The sequence below is a fragment of the Ptychodera flava genome, chromosome 22, assembly GCF_041260155.1.
Source record: "Ptychodera flava strain L36383 chromosome 22, AS_Pfla_20210202, whole genome shotgun sequence".
NCBI classification, from domain to species: Eukaryota; Metazoa; Hemichordata; class Enteropneusta; family Ptychoderidae; genus Ptychodera; species Ptychodera flava.
Genome location: NC_091949.1, coordinates 34,383,658 through 34,407,214, shown reverse-complemented (window position 1 = coordinate 34,407,214; position 23,557 = coordinate 34,383,658). Strand labels below are relative to the sequence as shown.

General features: G+C 37.6%; 1 protein-coding gene across 1 annotated transcript; it reads left to right on the top strand.

Moving 5' to 3' along the window:
* The first annotated feature begins 10,555 nt into the window (after window positions 1-10,555).
* LOC139122346 (versican core protein-like) lies at window positions 10,556-23,305 on the top strand. The gene is made up of 6 exons (XM_070687742.1): window positions 10,556-10,640; window positions 11,043-11,156; window positions 11,714-11,827; window positions 20,357-20,696; window positions 22,475-22,545; window positions 22,925-23,305. The coding sequence occupies exons 1-6, from the start codon at window positions 10,556-10,558 to the stop codon at window positions 22,930-22,932; spliced, it is 732 nt and encodes a 243-aa protein (XP_070543843.1). The 3' UTR covers window positions 22,933-23,305.
* Window positions 23,306-23,557: the final 252 nt, after the last annotated feature.

Below are 23,557 nucleotides of genomic sequence, written 5' to 3'. Positions count from 1 at the left end.
GAGTTTTCCGACATGCATAAATTCGTGTTTAACTTGAAATTAACATGTAAATAATAAGTGATATACAGTTTTATACAGCTACTGATGTGGTTAAGTGAGGTGAGGAGTTAGTGTCAGAAAATGATGTCGCTCTCAAGAAATGAGAGGCGAGAACTCGGCGATTTTGGACACCACCAATGCAAAAAATGTCCACCGGAGCGGACAAAAAGTTTCAAAAATGGCCGAATTTTCGCGCTTTTTCTCTCAAAATGCAAAGAAAAAAAACGTACTTTGGATATTTAGCTTATATTCAAGCATATAATTGACTGTTTTTCGACATATAGTTCCCTAGCAGGTCAATGTTTGTATGAAAAGCCTCCACGGGTAGGTAAGGTTTAATTTAGACAAAAAATTAAATTAATTAAAAAATTACTTGAAGACATTGTAGCTATGAAACAGTTTGACATCTTCCCCGAATTAATCAGGACCAAAAACATCAATGCTTTACATGCCTAAAAATCTTTTAATGTAGTGTACCTTTAAGTTTAATGACCCTGAGTGACTGCATGTCAATCCAAAGTGCAGAAAATTGTTTGTTTTGTTACTTTTTTGTACCCTGTATGAAGCTTTTTCCAATATCTGTGGATCCTCTGTTGAGATGTATCTGTGCCCGAGACTCCGAGTGGTGTTTATTCGGAGCATGGCGACCTTTTGTGGAGTAAGCACAATGATGGCTGTTGGGGCTACTGAACAATTATGATGATAACAGTGGGTGGTTTGCTGGATTATGACGTCACAAATCTCCGCATGAGAACGAATTTAAACGCACTTATTCTTTCATCAGACTTACCTGTGTTGGCACATTCTTAATTCACACAATGATCCTAAGTTTCAAACAAGAATAGAAGGTATTAACATGCCTGTAACTTGATATCACCTCAAACTAATCTTCCCTGTGAGATTGGGGAACATGCTTTCGGGCCAAATATTATATATCAACAGAGAAAGAACTCAAAGGAGTAGTCTTCTATTTGCGTTCCCTTTGTAACACTCTTTTGGGGATTAACAAAATCGCTTCAGTGCACTTCAATGCCAACTACAATGAAAATGTTACAGATTCAGATGTACGCTAAAAGTATGTGAAAGGCGAGATAAAGAATTTGTATGAAAGGTGAGTTATGTTTATCTTCATTGGCCTCCATTCCTGATCGCACATGTTTCAAAGTACAGATCAAGGAAAGAAATCGACGGGGATCACACAAGTGCATCTTGTCTAACTTCATTCGAGCACAATTTAATGAAGACCTATTTTGTTTAACACTTGTCATCGCCAAAGTGCAAAAAACTGTCTCCCTTACAATTTGTGTCAGGCAGGTAGCTTTCACCATCCCACACACATGACCACTATACCAGCTTCATTTTTTATACCTGTACAACGCGCCTTCTGCCAAAGCATGACAATTATATGGTAGATCTGGATCTCTTCTCTATTAAGTCGACAGAAGAATGTCAATTTCCAAATATCTACATGATATTTCGCTACGGCCCTGCTTAACTGACATTTTAAAACAAGGTGGATATCGTTTGTGATTACTTAGAATAGCGACAGGTTTTTCATTAAAGGCGGCACTGTTTGGTCATTTGGTGAAAGTTTTACAGAACATAACTTATGTTATCACGGTTAGGTAGTAAGGTGCTTTTTAAATGGTTAAAGAGATACTTTCATCGATTCCACTTACTGGCAAGCGTGGTGTTGAGTTTGTAATTAGCATCTCGATCCGGTAATATGATAGTATCAAAAGAATAGTCAATTCGTAGATGTTGCTTGAGGTACATGTTTTTCGATGGTCATTCAGTTTATTCGTAAATGGCAAGATAAGACATCAGTTCCAAAGAAAGAGTAAAATCTAGTGTAGGAAGAGTTTTGACTTATCTTTAATTCGCCTGTTATGGTAACAAATTTTAAATTGGTGGTCTACTGTGTCACGTGACGATGGTATTACCTTCAACGTTGATGTTTACATACTTGTGAAATACATTTTATTATTTTCGGTTCAGTTTAGTTTTTATCAAAGGATAGTATTTGCAAGTGTGATTTACGCGAAGACTCTGGGTTTCGAACGATGTTTTTCTGAACTTATAACAACGACGTTAAATGACAACGCTGAAATGACGAGACTGATATGAACAATCGGCGTGCACGAACAGACTCAAAGGGATAATACACCAGCGACGGCGATGGTTTCAAACGATTAGTAACCTTATTTCATTCAATGAATTATTTCTCTCAAATGTATTCATCCTGCAGATTTTAAATTTGGCAAATAAAACAAGAAAACGATCAAACGCATTAAAATATGCTTTCATTCCAGCTGGTGCCAGAGTGCCTAGTTTAAAAATTGTGGCCTGTTCGAGTTTATGGCGGGTTGAGTCGGTGGTGGAAATAATAGCAGACACTGCCATGTCAGATCGACAGCGGTGGGTGGTGTACAGAAATGTTGGGCCACCAGGTATGCAAGCCTGTTGTCGGTCACTGTGCGAAAGTGTTCAGCAAAGCGATCGCCTAGGTGACGCTTTGTTTCGCCAATATATAACATGCTGCAGCGTTTGCATTTGATGCAGTAAATAATATTAGCCGACGTGCATGTGAACACGCCGGAAACATTGACTCTACCACGCGGGCCCTGAAGGAATTTGGTTGTAAAAGTATACAGGCAGGTGTTACACACTCGACGGCCACATGATGATGTTCCAGTTGCGCAGTCGCAAATGGGTAAACTGGAACGTACGAGCCGGTCTTTGATATTCGAGTCATGTCGAAATGTCATGGTGGGAGGTACGGAAAAATATGCTGTGTGTTTGGGCAGTTGGTTAAGATGGAAAACTCTTCAAAGATGATTTTGGGGATTCTATGGTTAAATGATGGTATATTAACACAAGAGGAATGCGATCGCATTGAGAACGGGTGGTTAACATTAACGCATCCTCCTGTGTTAGTGGTTCGACGCGCTGTTTTGGCTTTGTCCGCTAGAGCGGGGATAACCTCTAGCCGAGAACCAAGTGCTTATAGTGTCTAAACTGCTACTCAAAGTCCTTTTGGTTGGAGAAAATGCGCCGAGCGAGTAGAAACTGTAAAAATGGAATGGATTCCTTGCACCGACGGGGGAGAGATGAGCTGAATAGAACCTACGCATGAGAGTCTGTGAATTTATAATGTATGGAGGTAGACAGCGAGGTCCCATTGATAAGTACTGATATGTCAAGAAATGCAAGTGATATGTGTCTGAAACACTGGAAGTAAATTCCAGTGCAAGGTGAAAATGTGAAACGAATTCAATAAGATTGTCCAATTCAGTGCGTGAACAAGATGCTGCACCAATGCAGTCATCAATTTACTGTTTAAAAAGCTCGGGGATGTGACCGGTATAAGAGTGTATTATCTGTTGTTCGATATAACCATTTGATGTAGAAACTATCCAAGGATAGATGAAAAAAAGCATTTCCATCGTGGGTTATCCTTCCAGCTATGTTTAATCCCATTAAGGTTACATCGTCGCGGAAGAAAGGTTAAATCCACTGTTAAATGCACCTCTGAGCCGTAACAAAACCTCTTTGATTAGAGTGTCGGAGATGAACGTGTACGGCGAATTTATCATATTTAGTTATTTTGTGTAGACTGAATGATTCGTCGCTCGAGGGCGCCCTCGAGCGTCCTCGAGTGACGGATCTTTCAGTCTGATATTTTGTGCTGTTGAGTAGATCACTGCAGCATACCAGAGCGCTTTGGCAAACCTTGAGTTTTTTTTCCAGAGTACCAGCAAGTGAAAAAGGACAATTGTGAACTGTCGGACATGAATCTCACGTTCACTGAATAGGAGCATTTTGAGAAAACGCCAACTACTTAGATGTCTTATATGGTAGACATTGAGATTTTAATAATAGTGGAAATAGCATTCACATATTCAATGTAAGTGAAAATATTCCTGATATAAATGTCACGGCTGTACTTTCACTATCTCTGGATTGAGGTACCGGTCTGGGATCGTAATGCTTTCAGTAACTGAAGCTGACACCAAAGTTGTCGGTTGTAAACACAACTTCAATCTTTATTACTAAACACCGTTCTCAGCTCCGTTCTCCGGCCTCTGAGCTCCGTTCTACGATCTGATCTACTTCTACAAAGCGTACAACTTAAATAGTTTCCAAATCTACATATTATAATGAATGACTCAAGCTACAACTTTAATTAAATACAGATCATGTCGGAAAATATTAAAGGACAGGAAATATTGTCAAAACAGAACGAAGTGTTCTTTCAACACGAAGTTTGAGTCAACGTCAACCTCCGGTCACTTCTAATGAGTTTAACATCTGTTAAAACAATACATCACTCAACACAAGACAGTGACGGTTACTTCAAGGTTGTGAACGTATTCAGTCTTAGTGAGTAATAGGAAACTACAATCGTCAAGGGAATAAGCATAGGAACTCAGTGTAGTCTTGGAGGTCACTGTGAGGTTTCTAGAGTTCAAGTTCATTACTACAAGTTTAAAAGTATGAAATCCTGGGAAAGGGAAAAGGAAGCGAAAAGGAGGGCGTTACATAAGCATCTTCAAATGCAAGTATTGCCAAAACACAAACTACATTAAATTATCTGTAATAAAGAAATAAGGTTGATTCTAAGTTTTTTAAAGGTTTATCAGTTTTAACATTTTGATGCATTTTAAAAGATTTTTGCTTAGTGTTTGTTAAATACTGTTATCATATTTTACTGTCGAAATATCAAGTGTTCAACTCGTTACCTCATTTTGTGTATACGGTACTTGGTCTTGTCATCATTGGAAACTGTATTCATTTGCATCTTGTTCGCAAGAAGGTGCTGTTCTGACAACTCCAATACGTTATATTCCAACATTCTTGAGAAAGAGGCAGAGGGAAATTTAAAAGTTTTTCGGAGCATATATAACGAAAACACCATCGAAAATTACAGCTTTATATTTTCCCTTTAAAGTGAAGGACAATTCGCAGTGTGCAATTGACGTAGTTTCTTGTTTGACGTCATGTATGAGTTATGGTTTTTTTTTCGCTGACAAAGAGAAATTTACTATTCATTTAGTACCAAAGGTGAGGCACGGCGAGTCAAGGAATTATCGAAAACTATTTTTGTGAAGACGATAGTGAAGTTATCGCGAGATTCACGGTTCCCGCTGTACCACCATGCTCACCTCGCCAAGCTCTCCATACAACTCGGTGAAGACAGTATGCGATCGTATTTCGGTCATCCAGATCAAAGTGTTTCGCATAAAAGCAACAATGTATAATGACTTGCTAAAATGACCCTTTGTCAGAAATCATCGACTTGAACCCCGTCTGGTTTCTGCTCAAAATATGCACATAATTTCTCTCCTGTTTCAGTAGTGTTTACGGGCTCACTGCGAGGTCACGCTGTGAATATACCAAGGCGGAGAGAATTTGGCCACATTCAAAATCAACATGCCTGAAATTTACGCAGAGCAACACAAATTTGTACAATATCATCTTTCTCAAATCTCAAATCGACCATCATTTTACTTCCTCAAAGTGTATGAATATGTAACTGCCCGGAGAGAGCTTACGCTGGAAGTTTTTGGACCCTAACAGATGGGTTAAGACAGCGTTGGGCCGACGTGTGCTAATTCACAAGAGCGCCATCTGTGTTTCTTCTGACCTTTTTAATAACTTTTTTTGAACAAATAATATTTCGCATACTACTTACATAATCTTAATTTGAGCAAGACATTATTGAACTTCCAGGTGCCAGCCCCCCCTGACAACTTTCTTAGGGACCGTTCAAAATAAACAGCCTTGTGATCAATTTTCAGCGCAGGTCTTATGTCAACTTTTTTATACTTTTTACAAGGTGTTTGACGATGAAAATATAATCAATTATGCTGTGTACTGGGTTTGGGCATAAACGTCACCAAATATCAAAAAGGCCAAAATGATTCAACAACTTACAAAGGGAATTAACGGACTTATCAACAGTTACAGAATGAGAAATTCTATCAAGACGATTGATGGCGCAATTAAAGTCACCAGCTAACACCAGATTTTCAATACTTATCGGTTAGATTTGTCAAATCCAAAAAGAAGTTGTTTCTCTGTACACTGTCATTGGGTTCGTAAACACCACACAAAGAAAAACATTTCTTGTCATAAGTACCATTTTTAATTACAATTCTACCTTGATTATCTATGTAAACACAGTCAATTTGAAAATTAAGTTTCTTGGTAAAAAGAATAGCGACACCTCTAGTGTTGTTCGAGCCTTTTAAGAGTATTATTTTTCCACCCCATTCTTTTTCCCAAATGTCAGTATCGGTCCCTTCTCCGTGGATTTCTTGTAAAACGACAATACTTGCTTTTTGCTACCTGATCCACTAAAATGTATTTCTACTTTTTTTTTGTTTACGCCTCTTACATTTAAAGTCAAAATTTTTAATTTGTCTCTCATTTACCATGTTGCTTCCTCTCTAGTTTTCTTTTTTTTCCCCTCATGCTTCCGTCTTTGTTCATACCTTTGGGAACAATAGATGGTGATTCTGGGGAAAAGTCTGACACATCTTCGCGCGTGGTGTCAAAATCAAGCGACAGTCTTTTATTTACAACATTGTCCGGCAGGTAAAAACAAAATAGGAATTAAATTTTAGGAAAATGCTAGAGTTTTAGAGAACCGATAGGTTTGTGAAAAGAACCCCTTTTCTTGATTTCATGGACCAAGGTAGATAAGCAAAACCTACCTTCTCTTTTCGATATGGGCAATTTAAACGTATGGGTTTACCCAAGGGTACCACCAAAGGGGTTCAAATGCATGTTCTCATTTCATCATGCCTATTCACTGTTATTGTCTACCCTATGAAATTGATAACTCATGCCGATCTACATGACTGACGTCATTGTTTACGATGAAATAAACTGTGATAGCAAAACATACAGTGACGGTAGCCTCTGACGATGTAAACTACGGAAGACTAACAAAATTGATTTGATAATCAGATTATTTAAGCCGGCTGTTTCCGATAAAAAAGGCAAACGGCACATCCCCGGGATGTTCGAGGAAAATGTCCAAGTGAATTCAAAGAGCACGTGTTGACTTTCATGTCACCGAACCTTATAATCTCACACTGTTGAAAGCTAGAAAAGAACTCTGTTAATTGTTTCTTCATTGCCAATGGCAACAGCAAAAGGCTAATCCCAGAGAATAATGACGTTACTTAGTTCTCCTCATAGTATAGAATTTCTCTAATATATCGCCTTTTTGCAAGCAACATGCATGCGATGAATATAAAGAGTTCAGAGCGGCAATGGCTTCAGGATTGCTTTGAATTTTGTTCCCATGTATTGTTAAATAGGGTTGACATAATAACAGAGACGTAAAAACGTGAACTAACAATTGACATGGTCATATTATACGTGTTTGGGTCAAATAAAGCACAAATTATGAAACAGGTATCGTGAACCATCCAGCGACTTGATACGCTGTACAAAGACAGCAAATGCACATACGGTTGGTGTGTACACGGAGAGTAAGGCCCCAGTGACACCACACTCAGTTCTGCAACAGACCAGAGCAGAAAATGGACAAAACTAAAATACAGCCTTTCGATTCTGAAGCTGATGCAGTCTCTAAGTCAGAGCTAAGATAAGGACGAGCATCAAAAGAGGATTTCTCGGAATTTTTATTAAAAAGTAACATTTCTTGACCATTTCGAAACATAGCAATTCGGGCATAACCTTTCCTCAGTATGTGACAAAGGCTTTTACCCGAAACGTCAGACTTTATTCGTGTGTTATTGCCCCACATTTAGTATTTCATTCCGGTTATATTTCTGTTTTTCTGTTTTATCCGGAAATGCGGTTTTTCCTTTCTCATAAACGCTCTTGTGCATTGCTTTAACTCCTTTTACGAGGTGGTTATAATATTTCTTTCTTGGCTTTGTTGTCGTTCCTAGATTTTCCCTAATGAACACAGTAAAAAGTGTTGAGATGTATTTTGTTCGGTTTTGTTCTGGTGTAATACAGGAAACGCTCGTAAAAACAATTCGTAAAAGGAGAGTCCTTGTAGGAGCTGCTATCTTGGCTGTAGCAGTAATCGTGGTTTCAGTTGTCGGTGTGACCACAACTTCAGCGGCCGATGAATCGTCTCCTCCGACCTTAACGTCTGATGGTAAATACATGTCATTCGCAACCCTTTTTTTGTAAATTTCAATCGATTCCATTTCCCCGGTAAATGATTTTATTTGATGTATGTTGAAAGTCAAAATCATGGACACATTTTTCATGTAGAGACAAGGTAATATTGATTATTTTATTTTTTCCACGCAATGGATGCTATAACAGTACGACAACTTCTGGAAGAATTGTGGAGTTAACTGAATCCTTTACGTTTCTGTCGAAGTTTAGCTGAAATGCTAATCTGCGTATCCAAGCCTGACAAAATCATATACGACAGTAGAAATACCTTCGCTTTCTTGTCAATTTTGGACGTTACCCCAAGAATGCTTATCTGCGTATCCAAGCCTGACAAAATCATATACGACAGTAGAAATACCTTCGCTTTCTTGTCAATTTTGGACGTTACCCCAAGAATGCTTATCTGCGTATCCAAGCCTGACAAAATCATATACGACAGTAGAAATACCTTCGCTTTCTTGTCAATTTTGGACGTTACCCCAAGAATGCTTATCTGCGTATCCAAGCCTGACAAAATCATATACGACAGTAGAAATACCTTCGCTTTCTTGTCATTTTGGACGTTACCCCAAGAATGCTTATCTGCGTATCCAAGCCTGACAAAATCATATACGACTGTAGAAATCCCTTCGCACTCTTGTCAATTTTGGACGTTACCCTAAGACGAAATGAATGTGACTATGGTAGAAATATACACTTGAAACAAATACATGTGCAAAAGTATGGTATCGGCTTATGGTTTAGTGTGACCACGATGACTCTACCCCTCACGTTGGGTATAGTAACCTTGGTGTGACTAAAGTAAAAAGCTGCATCACATGGGGAACTGCATGTTTTGAGTACACTCTTGTTCTGTAGACAATCATAAAGAAATTGGCCAGTTTTCGTCTAATGTATGCCTGAATGGTGGGACGAAGGATGAGACAAAGCCCGGTGATATGTGCATTTGTCCGATTGGATTTCGCGGTTTTCGGTGTGAACTTGAAGGTGAGTTTCTTTAACTATTACTTCCAACTTCCTATGAACAATACTCAAATTTTGATAATTGCTCGTAGGTTTCATGAGGTACATGATTGTGCCAATACCCATGCTGCTGAAGTTAGTGTAAAATGATCTACATTTTACACACAACTTTCAATGTCTGAAATACTACAGCTACTGGACAAAGCTAGCTTATTCGTCCAAGTGTAGGCAAAGTTACCGAGGTTAAATTATTGATCATATTGAAATAAAAATATAAATTATAGACATAAAAGCGTACATATACTCTTATTTCTCGTTATATGACAATAAAAGTCCAAATAAGCGACATTTGTGTTTATATTTCCACCACTGCAGATTGACTGCATTTTGAATCAAATAAAGGTTCCTCATTGTAGTAAATGTGAAGGATTTTGGTTTTATTCTTAGTTACCAGTGTAGAGTGAAAATTATTGTTATATCAGTAGCTGTCACCATGGCGAAGAGATAATTTCTCATCAATTTAACACTCTTCTAGACGTTCCAATGGTATGTCTGGTTTTCTTTAACATCTCTGCATGGGAAGAGAAATTTCAGAGTTGACACAAGGTAGCACTATTCAGAAGGTCAAGTTTCTTTCGCTGCAAAATATGTAGTTTACATAATCCCATTTTGCTCAATAAAAGTGTGAAGAGAGTGAGCTCTTCAACGAAGAAAAACATCAATCGGTAAACATGATCTATTATTTTAGAAATCGTATTTCCTCGTTTCTTGATGGTAGATAATAATCTGTGTCAACCAAATCCCTGTCACCATGGTGGAAGTTGTGCACTTGACATTGATTCACACTATAATTGTCTTTGTAAGCCAGGCTTCACTGGACCCAACTGTGAAATAATTCGAGGTATGTGATAAACATGTACAGCGTTTTTTCATCTGTGCCAGAAATATTCAACATATATACGGTACTCTTAGTTTTGTATGATAAGGTTGAAAGCGTCATTTTGTAAATGAAGCGGCTGACACAAAAACGAATTCAAAACAGAGCAAGTACAACTTGATTTTTAATTACAAATGGACGTCTTTAATCTCTGATAAAATAGATCTGAATTTCACGAACTTGTCTTTAACATAATGATGTCCCTATGGGGACGTTCTAATGATTTGCCCTGGGCATCTTGACAAACAAATACTTCGATAGGTTTTGTGATTCATCAATCAGTACAATATTTAGTCACTGTCATTCGTGTAAACGGTGCTGGGTACAGAAATATCGACGAAAATTTAGATTAAATAGAATATATTTTAGCCTCTGGCTACTTTTTCTTGGCACCTTTTTCCACTTCCATAGCCTTTAACTTGTGTGAACCAAACCCTTGTCAAAATGGCGGTCAATGATAAGAAGAATCTGACTCTCACATCATTCTGTCTTTGTGATGTCGGCTTGAATGGATCCCTTTGTGAAATAAGTGAGTATAGTTACCATCGTGAAATATCATTTGTTTTCTATAATTGACAACGTTTTTCAAAACGATACAGAACCAAAAGTACATTGGTGTAAAAATGTCTATGTCTTTCCTTGCCTTTTCTACATCTACTATTGTAAGTATAGATGTTTGCCAAGTCCCCTTTATTCTGCACAGTGGTATATGCCATTCAACTGTTTTAGACATGACTTTCAAATAATTCCTGCCATAATTGAGGTCAGTGTCACGATGGCGTCGAATTTTATACTCGTCTCTGCAATCAAGGCTTCGAGAGGCAAGCCTGTTAAATTGGTAAGCTCTCGACTGTCATCCCAAAACTGAATTTCATTATCATAATCCAGTCATCGCAAATCGAAAACCATATGCAAAAAAACTTTGTTTCAGACATTGATGACTGCGTACCATATCCCTGCCAAAATGGAGGCCAATGTCAAGATGGCGTCGACTCTTACACTTGTCTCTGCAGTCCTGGTTTCCAAGGGTATGACTGTGATATTGGTAGGTTCCCCCTTTCTCCCATGTTTCAAACTTAAGACTTAGGACTTCAATTTAAATTGATGCAATGATCTTGCATACGAGTAATACCGAATGCAGCATAGCACTGTTGCGACAACAAATCCTACTTTCATATCTAAAATAAAAGATATCAGAAAACAAATTCAAAGAACAAACAGGCAATGTAAAACAACTCGTTTTTATGAGCTTCTGCATTATATGATTACTGACCAAACCTGTTTAAAATGGTCCTCTCTATAAAGATGGTAGAACAGCCCGCTTTTCACTATTTCAACGGAAGTTACCTTCTTTATATTTTGGAAGTCATTTTGCGAAATATTTCTTTTCAAGATCATGATGATTGTCGACAAAACTCCTGCCAGAATGGAGGCCAATGTCAGGATAGCGTCGACTCTTACACTTGTCTCTGCTATTCGGGTTTCGAGGGGCTAGATTGTGAAATCGGTAGATTTTATTAATGTCCAATTCAAAACTGAATTACGCCATCATAATCCAGTCCTCAGACATCGGAAACCTTATGCAGAATAACTTTATTTCAGACATTGATGAATGCCAACCTAATCCCTGCCAAAATGGAGGCCAATGTCAAGACGGCGTTGACTCTTACACTTGTCTATGCAATGCGGGTTTCGAGGGTCAAGACTGTGAAATAGGTAGGTTTTTATTCATATCATATCATATCATATCATATCATATCATATCATATCATATCATATCATATCATATCATATCATATCATATCATATCATATCACATCACATCACATCACATCACATCACATCACATCACATCACATCACATCATATCATATCTTATCATATTTATCAATTATCCGCATGAACAAATTAATTTAATTACCTTGTAGCAGCGCTCTGGTATTAGTCGATAAATCTTCTGCTAAAGACTTAATTGGAAGTAAATAGTGTTGAAAGTTTACATCATTAATGCTCTTTAAAAATCTTAACATATACTGATGAAAACAAGCTTCATTGACATTATTTGATACTTACATGATTGGAACTAATTTGGGATAATTGGATGGTGACGTAATGCTGGTTTCATCTGCAAATGCAACTCATCAGCTCTTCTTTTTAAGTTATATTTTTATGAGTAATTTGTAATATTGCAACATTCAGCTGTACAGCATCTAACATTTTCGAGAAATTCGAAAAATTCGAAGATCCAATTATCCGAAATTAGTTCCCATCGTGTTTACAGTAAATTTTTACAAACACATTTAACGTAATTGTCATGCATTGGTTAAACACTATAGTTTAATGGCACAATGAGATATTCCAGTGAAATAACACCAATGATATCACAAAGTGTTACGTGCAGAGAAAACGAACAAAAGGGTGAACTCAGCAGTTAACGTTTAAACAAAATTTATTACAAAAATAAAACTAATTGCTAAGTTAGGGATAGAGTACAAGCTTTAAAAGTGTACAGACTACTTATCTCAGCTGGGACGGCAAAGCTCCAGTCTCAGAGTTGTAACAGTCAGTTGGATGAATGAACAGTCCTTGCAGGCTTGAAGCTGCACAAAGTCCACAGTATAAATCCAGCGTGGCAGTGAAGGTCTTGAAAAGTCTAGAGAATGACTACTGCTGGAGTTTAGTAACACACAAGAGACACGATCCCAAAAGTCTGACTGGAAGCTGAGCACGTCCCTTTTATAAAGGCATATAAGAACAATCTAGAACTTTTATTGACATGCTAATTACTGTTCTAAAATTATCTCTCTTACACAACTAATCAACTTTCCAGAACATTCCAAACATGACTAATTGAATTCAAGGTTGTGAGGTCATTAAGGGCAGTGACCTTGAGAATGTTCTAGACTAATTGAACTCAGGTCATGATGAGTGTGGGGGGAAATGACCTACATAACACACCCCCTCTTCAAAAAAAAGAAAATTTTTCAAAGAAAAATCTTTCTTTTGCAAATGTAATCTTGAAAAAGATTTAAGTACTCAAATTTTTTTTACTCTAAAGTAAAATTTCTTGAAAGTGAACAACAATAAACTCTAAATACGAGAGAGACAGTCTGCAATTAAATTGTCTCTGCCTTTGATATGTCTAATATCAAGATTAAACTCCTGTAACATTAAACTCCATCTTAGCAATCTCTGATTTTTGCCTTTAAATTTCTGCAGAAAAACAAGAGGGTTGTGATCAATATAAACCACTATTGGCTGATTTGAAGAAGTAACATAAACTTCAAAATGCTGTAAAGCTAATATCAAAGATAAACACTCTTTTTCAATTGTAGAGTAGTTTCTCTGGGATTTGTTAAATTTGCGTGAAAAATAGCAAACAGGATGATCTACACCATGACTATCCTCTTGCAATAAAACAGCACCAGCAGCCGTATCACTAGCATCTACAGCTAATTTGAATGGCAAAGTGAAATCTGGTGCAGACAACACTGGGGCACTTTGCAGTATGGCTTTAAGTGTATCAAATGCCTGTTGGCATTGCTCTGACCAAACAAACTTTACTTTCTTTTTAAGTAAGTTAGTCAAAGGCTCAGTAATTGCGGAGAAATTTGGACAGAATTTTCTGTAGTAACCAGCCATACCGAGAAGCGCATCAGTTGTCGTTTGCAGTTTGGTATGGGAAAACTTGAAATGGCACTGATTTTGGCATCAACAGGTTTTACCTCACCCTGTCCTACAGTATGTCCGAGGTAAGTTACCCTCGCCCAACCAAACTCAGATTTGGCAAGGTTGACAGTCAACATTGCTTTACTCAGTCTCTCAAAGAACTTCCGCATGAGCTTGATGTGTTCCTCCCAGGTGTCACTATACAGGATGACGTCGTCAACGTAGGCTGCACACCCGTCTAGCCCGGATATGACGTCGTTGATCATCCGTTGAAACGTTGCCGGAGAGTTCTTCATTCCGAATGGCATCACCTTGTACTGGAACAATCCGTCTGGTGTAACAAAGGCGGATATTTCACGAGCACGAGCCGTCAGAGGGACTTGCCAAAATCCCTTCAGTAGGTCAAATTTCGTCACATACTTGGCTTTTCCCACTCGGTCGATGCAGTCATCAATCCTCGGGATTGGGAAAGTGTCTGTCTTTGTTAAAGTGTTGACCTTCCTAAAGTCCGTGCACATACGATAACTGTGATCTGATTTGGGAACAAGTATACACGGCGAACTCCAGTTACTTTTACTGGGTTCAATAAAGTCATTGTCCAGCAGGTATTTGACTTCTTCCTGGAGATATTTTGCTTTTGTTGGATTCAGTCTGTATGGATGTTGTTTTACAGGCTTACTGTCCCAACATCAACATCGTGATAGATGACGTTCGTCCTCGTTGGAACATCTTGAAACAGGTGTTTATATTCATGGAGCAGTTCTTTCACCTGTTGTTGTTGTTCTGGCTGGAGGTGTGCCAACTTTGTAGACTCCAGCTTCTCCAGGATTTCTGAGTTCTGAAGCTTGACCGAGCCCAGCTTTGAGTTTAGAGTATTTTCACTCAAGTCAGTTTCAGTATCACTATCTTCATAATGGTTTGAACTGACTGCACTGACAGGCTGAGTTATAGTAGGATTATCCCTATCCAAATATGGCTTAAGCATATTTATGTGACATAGCTGTTTTTGTTTTCGCCTGTCAGGTGTTATTATGATGTAATTTAAATCACTCAATTTCTTATCAATTAGGTATGGCCCAAAGTAACGAGCATGGAGTGGTTTGCCAGGAACCGGAAGTAGAACAAGAACCTTTTGACCTGGTTCAAACTTCCGTTTTGAGGTGCTTTTATCATATTTGGTTTTCATTGACTGCTGAGATGACTCAAGATTTTCTCTGGCTAATTCACATGCTTTAGAGAGTTTTGTACGAAAATCTGACACATATTGCAAAATATTCAGACAATCATCATCGTCTGATAGGAATTTCTCTTTAACGAGCTTAAGTGGGCCACGGACTGTATGTCCAAATACAAGCTCAAATGGGCTAAAACCAAGAGACTCTTGAATTGACTCTCTAACAGCAAAGAGCAAAAAATGAATTCCTTCATCCCACTGCTTCTCTGTGTCAAAACAGTAGGTCCTAATCATGTTTTTCAAAGTTTGATGAAATCGCTCAAGAGCACCCTGACTTTCTGGATGATAGGCGGATGACCTATACTGTTTAATGCCTAGCTGATCCATTACTTGTTGAAAAATTCCAGACATAAAGTTGGAGCCTTGATCGGACTGGACACATTTAGGGAGGCCAAATAAAGTGAAAAATTTGACTAAGGCTCTCACTATAGTCTTTGTCTTTATATTTCTCAGTGGTATGGCTTCGGGGAACCGAGTTGATGTACACATTATTGTCAGCATGTACTCATTTCCTGATCTTGTTTTTGGTAGGGGCCCAACACAGTCTATTAGTATCCTACTAAATGGTTCTTGAAATGCAGGAATTGGCTGTAAAGGGGCCTTTGGAATGGTCTGATTTGGCTTTCCTACCATTTGACATGTGTGACAAGTTTTACAGAAATGTGCTACATCCTGCCTGAGATTAGGCCAATAAAAGTGACTGAGAATTTTATGATAAGTTTTCCTGACTCCTAAGTGACCAGCCCAGGGGGTTTCATGGGCCAGGCGCATATTTCAGCATGGTAGGGCTTTGGAACCACAATTTGATGTTTTATAGCCCAATCGTCATCAACCAAAACATCTGGAGGTCTCCATTTACGCATGAGAATACCAGATTTTGTATAATAGGAAACAGAGCTATCTGAAGTTTTACCTTCATCATCTACCCTGTCAAACAAAGACAAAATATCTGGGTCTTTGTGTTGTTCTGCAATGAGATTTGATCTAGAAAATGTCTGACTTTGGTCAGCAGTTTTACTGGAAGTTGCAAATCCACGAGGGATAACGGAATGATCCGTGTCAAACACCTGACTGAGAAAGGTGTCATTTAAGTCAACATCTGTGACATTATTTTTGAGAGTATTTTGATTCTCAGAAGTTTTCTTTGACATGGCTCGAGTAATTGCACAGGAAGGGAAAAGGCCGGGAATGTCTTCCTCTATTGGCTCTGGATTTTGATCTAAACTAGGATTATCAGTCACAAGTGGATTAGTAATGACCTTGTCCCCAGCAAGGTCGTTTCCAAGAAGAAGGTGAATCCCTTCAAAAGGCAAAAAAGGCCTAATACCTAAAGCCACAGGTCCAGAAACAAAGTCCGAAGACAAATAGACATTATGGAGAGGAACAGGAATGTAGTCATTACAATCTACCCCCTTAATAAGAACTTTAGAACCTGAAAATGACTTTTCAGAAAACGGCAGGGTATCTGCCAACAAAAGAGACTGGGAAGCCCCGGTATCTCTTAAAATTTTGACAGGGGTAGCGGAAGAGAAATCACTAGAAAGTGATATAAAACCATCATGAATAAATGGTTCGAAAATACCCATAATGCTATCTTGAGAAGAATTGACCTTGACCTCATTAATTGGGGATGAGAGGGATTTAACCTCAGAAAATGTGTTGCACACATTATTAGACTCTAATTGAGTTGATGAAGAAATAAAGCCGGTTGGCTTAGATCCACTTTGACCACTTTGACCTTCACGTTTTCTTTTCAATTTGAAACACTCTGACATTAAATGGCCGTCTTTCTTACAATAATTACAAGAAAGTGTACCGAACTGTTTGTCAGAAGGAGATTGAGACTTGGGATCTGATGATGTGGAAGTGTTACTTGAATTTTGTGAACTGTTGTCATTTGATTTTCTACTGTCCTTTGAGAAATTCTTGGATGAAAAGGAGGAGTTAAATTTACCTGCATTGTTTCTGTAGGAAAAGGACTGGGATGGTTTGCTGGGAAATGAAGATTTGTGGGTCAATGAATAATCATCGGCCAAACGTGCAGCAACCCTAATGTATCTGCCTTTTGTTCATTGATAAACGTTTTGATGTCACTCCGGATGCACCTTTTAAATTCCTCAATCAAAACAAGTTGTCGTAATTTGTCATAATTCTGACTGACCTTTTCAGAAGAACACCAACGATCAAACAGTTGTTCTTTTGTTCGAGCAAATTCAACGTAAGTTTGATCTTGCACCTTCTCACAATCCCTAAATTTCTGACGGTAAGCTTCAGGCACCAACTCATAACCCTTGAGAATTAATTCCTTCACAGAATCATAATTTGAAGCCTGCTCTACTGACAACTGAATGTAAATTTCTCTGGCTTTACCCACCAAAGCACTCTGCAAAAGCATAGACCAGGACTCCTTAGGCCAGTTCAGACTCTGAGCAATTTTCTCAAAATGAAGGAAATATTTATCAACATCCTTTTCTTGGAAAGGGGGAACTAACCTGAAATGCTTAGTGATGTCAAACTTGTCTGAAGGGAAGAATTTTCCTGACTGTCCAAGCTCTAAACGTTTTTATTTCTACCTGCAATCGTTGTTCTTCTAATCGCAATTCTTTTTCTCTCTGTCTTTCTTCCATTTCTAATCTTTCCTGCCTTTCTTTTCTTTCATTTGTAATTCTTTTTCTTTCATTTGTAATTCTTTTTCTTTCTGTCTTTCTTCCATTGCTAACTTTTCACGTGCCAAATCTGCCTGTATTTCTAACTCTAATTTTCTGGTTCAAAGGAAGACTCAGGTTCATAATCTTTTAGGGCAGACTCCTCAAAATGGCCTGAATTAACTAAATGTTTTGCAATCTTGAACTGTATCTCTCGCTTGCGCATAGATCTTTTGACTTCTACATTAAGAAATTTGCCAGTGCTATGAGGTTGTCTTTTCTGAGGGAATTAAATGTGTCCTGATCAAGGTCATCCATAAATTCGTCTGGCTTGAATTCCGCCATGATTGATTTTCGCTGAGTTCACAGTGTACAGTAGTTTTGAAAAGGCTGGCAAAATGTTTCAAACGGCTCAAAATGTTGTCAAACGGCTCAAAATATTCGTCTCCCGGACGAGCCCCCAATTTGTTACGTGCAGAGAAAACGAACAAAAGGGTGAACTCAGCAGTTAACGTTTAAAACAAAATTTATTACAAAAATAAAACTAATTGCTAAGTTAGGGATAGAGTACAAGCTTTAAAAGTGTACAGACTACTTATCTCAGCTGGGACGGCAAAGCTCCAGTCTCAGAGTTGTAACAGTCAGTTGGATGAATGAACAGTCCTTGCAGGCTTGAAGCTGCACAAAGTCCACAGTATAAATCCAGCGTTGGCAGTGAAGGTCTTGAAAAGTCTAGAGAATGACTACTGCTGGAGTTTAGTAACACACAAGAGACACGATCCCAAAAGTCTGACTGGAAGCTGAGCACGTCCCTTTTATAAAGGCATATAAGAACAATCTAGAACTTTTATTGACATGCTAATTACTGTTCTAAAATTATCTCCCTTACACAACTAATCAACTTTCCAGAACATTCCAAACATGACTAATTGAATTCAAGGTTGTGAGGTCATAAGGGCAGTGACCTTGAGAATGTTCTAGACTAATTGAACTCAGGTCATGATGAGTGTGGGGGAAATGACCTACATAACAAAAGTGCCAACAACCGAAAACGTAAATACAGATTCAAAGCAGAGAGATATACAATGAACAATTACCAATTTAGCTCATTTTGAACTTCATTATTAGTACAAGCAAGATTCCATCGTACGTGGCTGTCACAATCACGAGAGTAGAACGCCATTGCCTCTTTGAGCCTTTCTGCTTTAAGTCATTGACTTAATTTTTTAAAACCATTTGCGGGAAATTGCTTTCACTTTACAGACATTGACAATTGTCAGCCGAATCCGTGACCTAAGTAGGTAATGATCCATCCCCAAATCTAATATTTGCATTTTCACTATCATACGTGAACAAAAAAAATAAAGAGCACAGAGTTTGTTCTCTCGTTACAACAAAACTAATCTCATAAATATTGTCTGAATCCTGAAAATGAAATAATTGAGTAGTACAAGTCACACTAACAGCTCTAACTAAACATCCGATGAAAGATCTTTAACATTAATTACTTACCTCTTGAAACACTTTCGAAAGTGAAATATAACAGAGATGAAACAGTAGCCTCTTGCAATTGTCAAGAAGCGTCCGCTGTATTGCGTTCAATTACCCGGCATCGCGATTGTCAACCAAATCCCTGCCATAATGGAGGTCAGTGTCAAGATGGCGTCAATTCTTACGCGTGTCTCTGCAATCACGGTTTCGAGGGGTCTGACTGTGAAATCAGTGGTTTTGGATCTATGTCCTGGTCAGACAAGATAATCCCTTTCTCATTCTTCTCTGTAGTAACATCTTAACAAATGGAAGAACAGATTCACCTTTGGTTTTGCTGATCTGGAATAGTATTGCGCATTAAGTTCTGTGAAATAAGAAAGATATATCCAAAGATGTTTGAAGTGTTGTGTTTCACCCATTCGTCAGTTGACCATTTTGCACATTTATCATATCCATATTATGTCTCTAGTAATCACATCTGTAGAGACATGCATCACGCTAAAGAAGTTACTCTTTTAGCTGACTGATTAGTCGACTGATTCAGATCGAGTTTGTTTTGCATCACACCTATGTCGCCGTCTTGCTCCACGGACAACGGAGGCTTCAGTCAAATATGTATTCAAGATGACATACTGCAATACCATTGCACATGTGAAGATGGATACACATTGAATGATAATGGAAAAACGTGTGATCTTTTCTGCAGAATAGAGGCAGGTCGTCTGTCTGGAATATGATGTGATGTATTAGTTTTTTCAAAGTAGATATTCTCAAACTCTTGATCACATTATTATTGTTTTTTTCGAATTCAAAAGAGAACCATTTCTTGGACATAGCAAGGCGACAGAAAAATCGAAAGTAAATGATGTACAAACTGAAATTTTCAAACTTCTCAAACTTGTACAACCTTCCTGAAAAGAGGCTCGATAACTCTTTCAGTGACGATCGTCGAAGGATATTAGCATAGGGGAGTTTTTGTTGCAATAACATTTATTATTTAAGAATTCAGAGAATACACCCTGTCAATTACGTCATTTTCATTGTCTCGACATATTCCTTTCTTTCTTTCATGAATTTGACCATTTGCCTTTGTCTGCTGCTTCTCTTTGTTTGGTATTATGAATCCATCCATTTAAGAAAACAGTCGACAAAACAGTTCAGTTTATTTCAAATTAGTCGTTATTCTTCTGCATTTACACATTTTAGAATCGCCGTCATCAGTGAGTGTTGTGATTGATTGTGTCCGCTACCTATTGTACGATCTACGAAAAGCTTGGAACGACGCCAACGCCCACTGTGAATCAATGGGAGGCACGCTAGCAAAAATAAGAGGACAAGCCGAAACTGACCGTCTCTTAAGTTGGATGTCCACATACTATCCATCGGTTGGGGGCTTCTGGATTGGATTGAAAGCTTCCGATGCCAACCTTAGGGATCCAGATGCGTACATCTGGGAAGCTGATGGAACGACAGTTGGTGAATCTGGTTATCGAAATTGGAAACCAGGTGAACCGAACAGTGCATCATATCGATGTATTCGAATGATGTGAGTACAGCTATATCATAAGTAATTTAAGAACTCTGAATGATGTACTTTACACATAACAGAAACATTACAGTGTGTCTTTAAAACATGGTCACAGAGAATACGGCTAGGCTGCTACATATAAGTTCACAATTTTAAATAAAGGCATTGACTTATCAAAGTAGCCTATTCTTTGATGTCTTTGGAAAGTAATATATATATATATATATATATATATATATATATATATATATATATATATATATATATATATATACACATACGTATACTTGAGATGTACAGATAGCTCCCAGTGTTGTTCGTAGCGTGGTTGGTAATAGCAGATGAATAAAATTGCACACGTCTACTGATCTGCTTGTATATTTTCTGTTTATTCTGTTGGTAATTTTGATACAACGTTTCGTCCTAAAAGTAGGACTTCATCAGGTTGAAGATGTCTACAAGGGAGAATACAGACAAATACAGAACAGTGTAAGGATAGTGTTGATCCTAATTAAATGCTAAACGGAATTTATAGGCTGAGTGAATTAGAAAGTTACAAAGGATATAGAATATGACAATTCTTACCGTTTATGTGTGGCGCAGATGACGTTTCAATAATAGGGATTATCAAAATAAATAAACAAGATGACACGCTTCGCAAGAAAATAGAATCCATCTGGATTTCAAAACTGGGTACATTGTCACCAAACGGCCTCAACATTCTTAGCTAAAAGTAATTTAAATAACAATTGCTCACAGCGCCCTCGGACAGGCACTATAAATAACCATTACCGCCAATTTTGAATTGCCACTTTCCATCTGCGCCACACATAAACGGTAAGAATTGTCATATTCTATATCCTTTGTAACTTTCTAATTCACTCAGCCTATAAAGTCCGTTTAGCATTTAATTAGGATCAACACTATCCTTACACTGTTCTGTATTTGTCTGTATTCTCCCTTGTAGACATCTTCAACCTGATGAAGTCCTACTTTTAGGACGAAACGTTGTATCAAAATTATATATTGTATCAAAATTAAATTATATATATATATATATATATATATATATATATATATATATATATATATATATATATATATATATATATATATATATATATATCTTTTCCTTGTACTTCTACCTTGCTGTCTATTTCAGGTGGTTTTGTTGTTTTTTCCTTTCTCTGAGAACTTCACTTGCTTTTTGTTCCAACTAAATATTCCTTGTATCTCTTTTATTAAAGTTCTTTATGACATTGCACCATCTTATCTCGATTAACTGTTGATTAGAATTGGTCACACCTTGCGTCTGTATTCTAATGGTAAAAATATATAATATCAACCCATTGGTTGCACACTGCTTACTATGGGATATAGCCTTCTAAATCTGCGTACCTCATTTTTGGAATTCATTACTGTCACATCTTCGGGTACTTCAAACATTTGATAATGTTGCAGTCGAGTTACAATCCTATAAATAGCAAATGAAGATTTAGGTAAAGATTTGTGTTCCTTAATTGAAGTATGTGAAGACGTGGTCGCTCTTTATTTCTGCTATTTGCTTTCATTTGTCCGACTTTCCATAATTTTAGGAAATTCGTCTATGTATTTTGATCATACGACCAGAACTTGACAATGTTGAATATTTGTTGGCATTGGTCAACAACCCTTGCATTTTCCCCTGTTTGTCTTATAAATATTCTTTACGGAATTATTAAGTTCACTATATCCTATTGTACTTCGCTGTTTTTGTCTTTATGTTCATGAAACAAATTCAATGGAATGTTCAACAGAGCATCATTTGACTTCAAGTGGGGAGACTACAACTGTTCAAATTTAAGACGTTATCTTTGTGAAGTGAACGGTGAGCATACTTTATTTTTGTTTTTATTTATATCTAGACAAACTTGTGTGTACTGCCAAGAGTTGATATTTTGCCAACCACTTTTGCAAAATAAAGAATCGTTATATTTCAAGTATATATAAGGAGGCGTTATGTTAGACCACTTTGGATTACAAACCTCAAACACAACATGCAGTCCTCTTTACAAAATTAAATACCAGGATATTGAACATTTTGGATTTCACGATAATGTGAGCACTGGGAATGGGTTCCATGTATTTGGTTTTTCTGTTCGAACCAAATGTACGCCGAGCATTAGTGACTGTTTGCATTCTAATTAAGTTGATACCAAAACCGCTCGCCAATCAAAACTAACAGAACACTTTTTCTACCTTTTCAGCTTGCTAAACTCAGGATCGCACCAAATTCTCGAAATTAGGATACTGAAAACAAGCCTTTCCAGAGATATCATTTACCGACGGTATATTTCACTGGTACTCCAATCTTCTAATCTTCCAATTTTATGATTTTTATCGATATTCTGTATTGAGGGTGATTGCATTTTCATGACACAAATTCATATTCACTTAGTTGCCAGAGGATGCAGACTTATCTTAAGTTACACTCAATTATTCGGGATTTGAATGCAAGAAACTGTGTCGCGTAAGCTTGGCAATCACTAGTCTTTGGCAGTGAATGACAGACAATTTCACTAACTTAACTATCTTTTTATGTATTCCTTGTTAGCGACATTCGTTATTTCTAAGCAGAACACTGTGTTCATAAGTGACAAAAATAATATTTATGGATGAGCTGTACAGAATCTTAAAGTATAGATCAGGTATGTTGAACAAAGAACATAAATATAAATCATGCATATGCAATCTTTTTCATCAGTCAGAGAAAACCCCTCTAATCACCATGTTGTGTGTTTGTTTAAAACTGTAAATGAAGATGCAAGTTGTTGAATAAAATGAATGATAGGTGCCGGTATAGTTCTCAGTGTTACTCTGCATGTAATATTGAAGTTTCG

Bases quoted from the DNA above. Each gene is read 5' to 3' on its own strand.
- LOC139122346 (XM_070687742.1), top strand. From the start codon at position 10,556: ATGGCGGTCAATGATAAGAAGAATCTGACTCTCACATCATTCTGTCTT. The intron at 11,157-11,713 runs GTAGGTTCCCCC...ACTTTATTTCAG, and splicing joins AGGGTATGACTGTGATATTG to ACATTGATGAATGCCAACCT. The intron at 11,828-20,356 runs GTAGGTTTTTAT...TACACATTTTAG, and splicing joins GGGTCAAGACTGTGAAATAG to AATCGCCGTCATCAGTGAGT.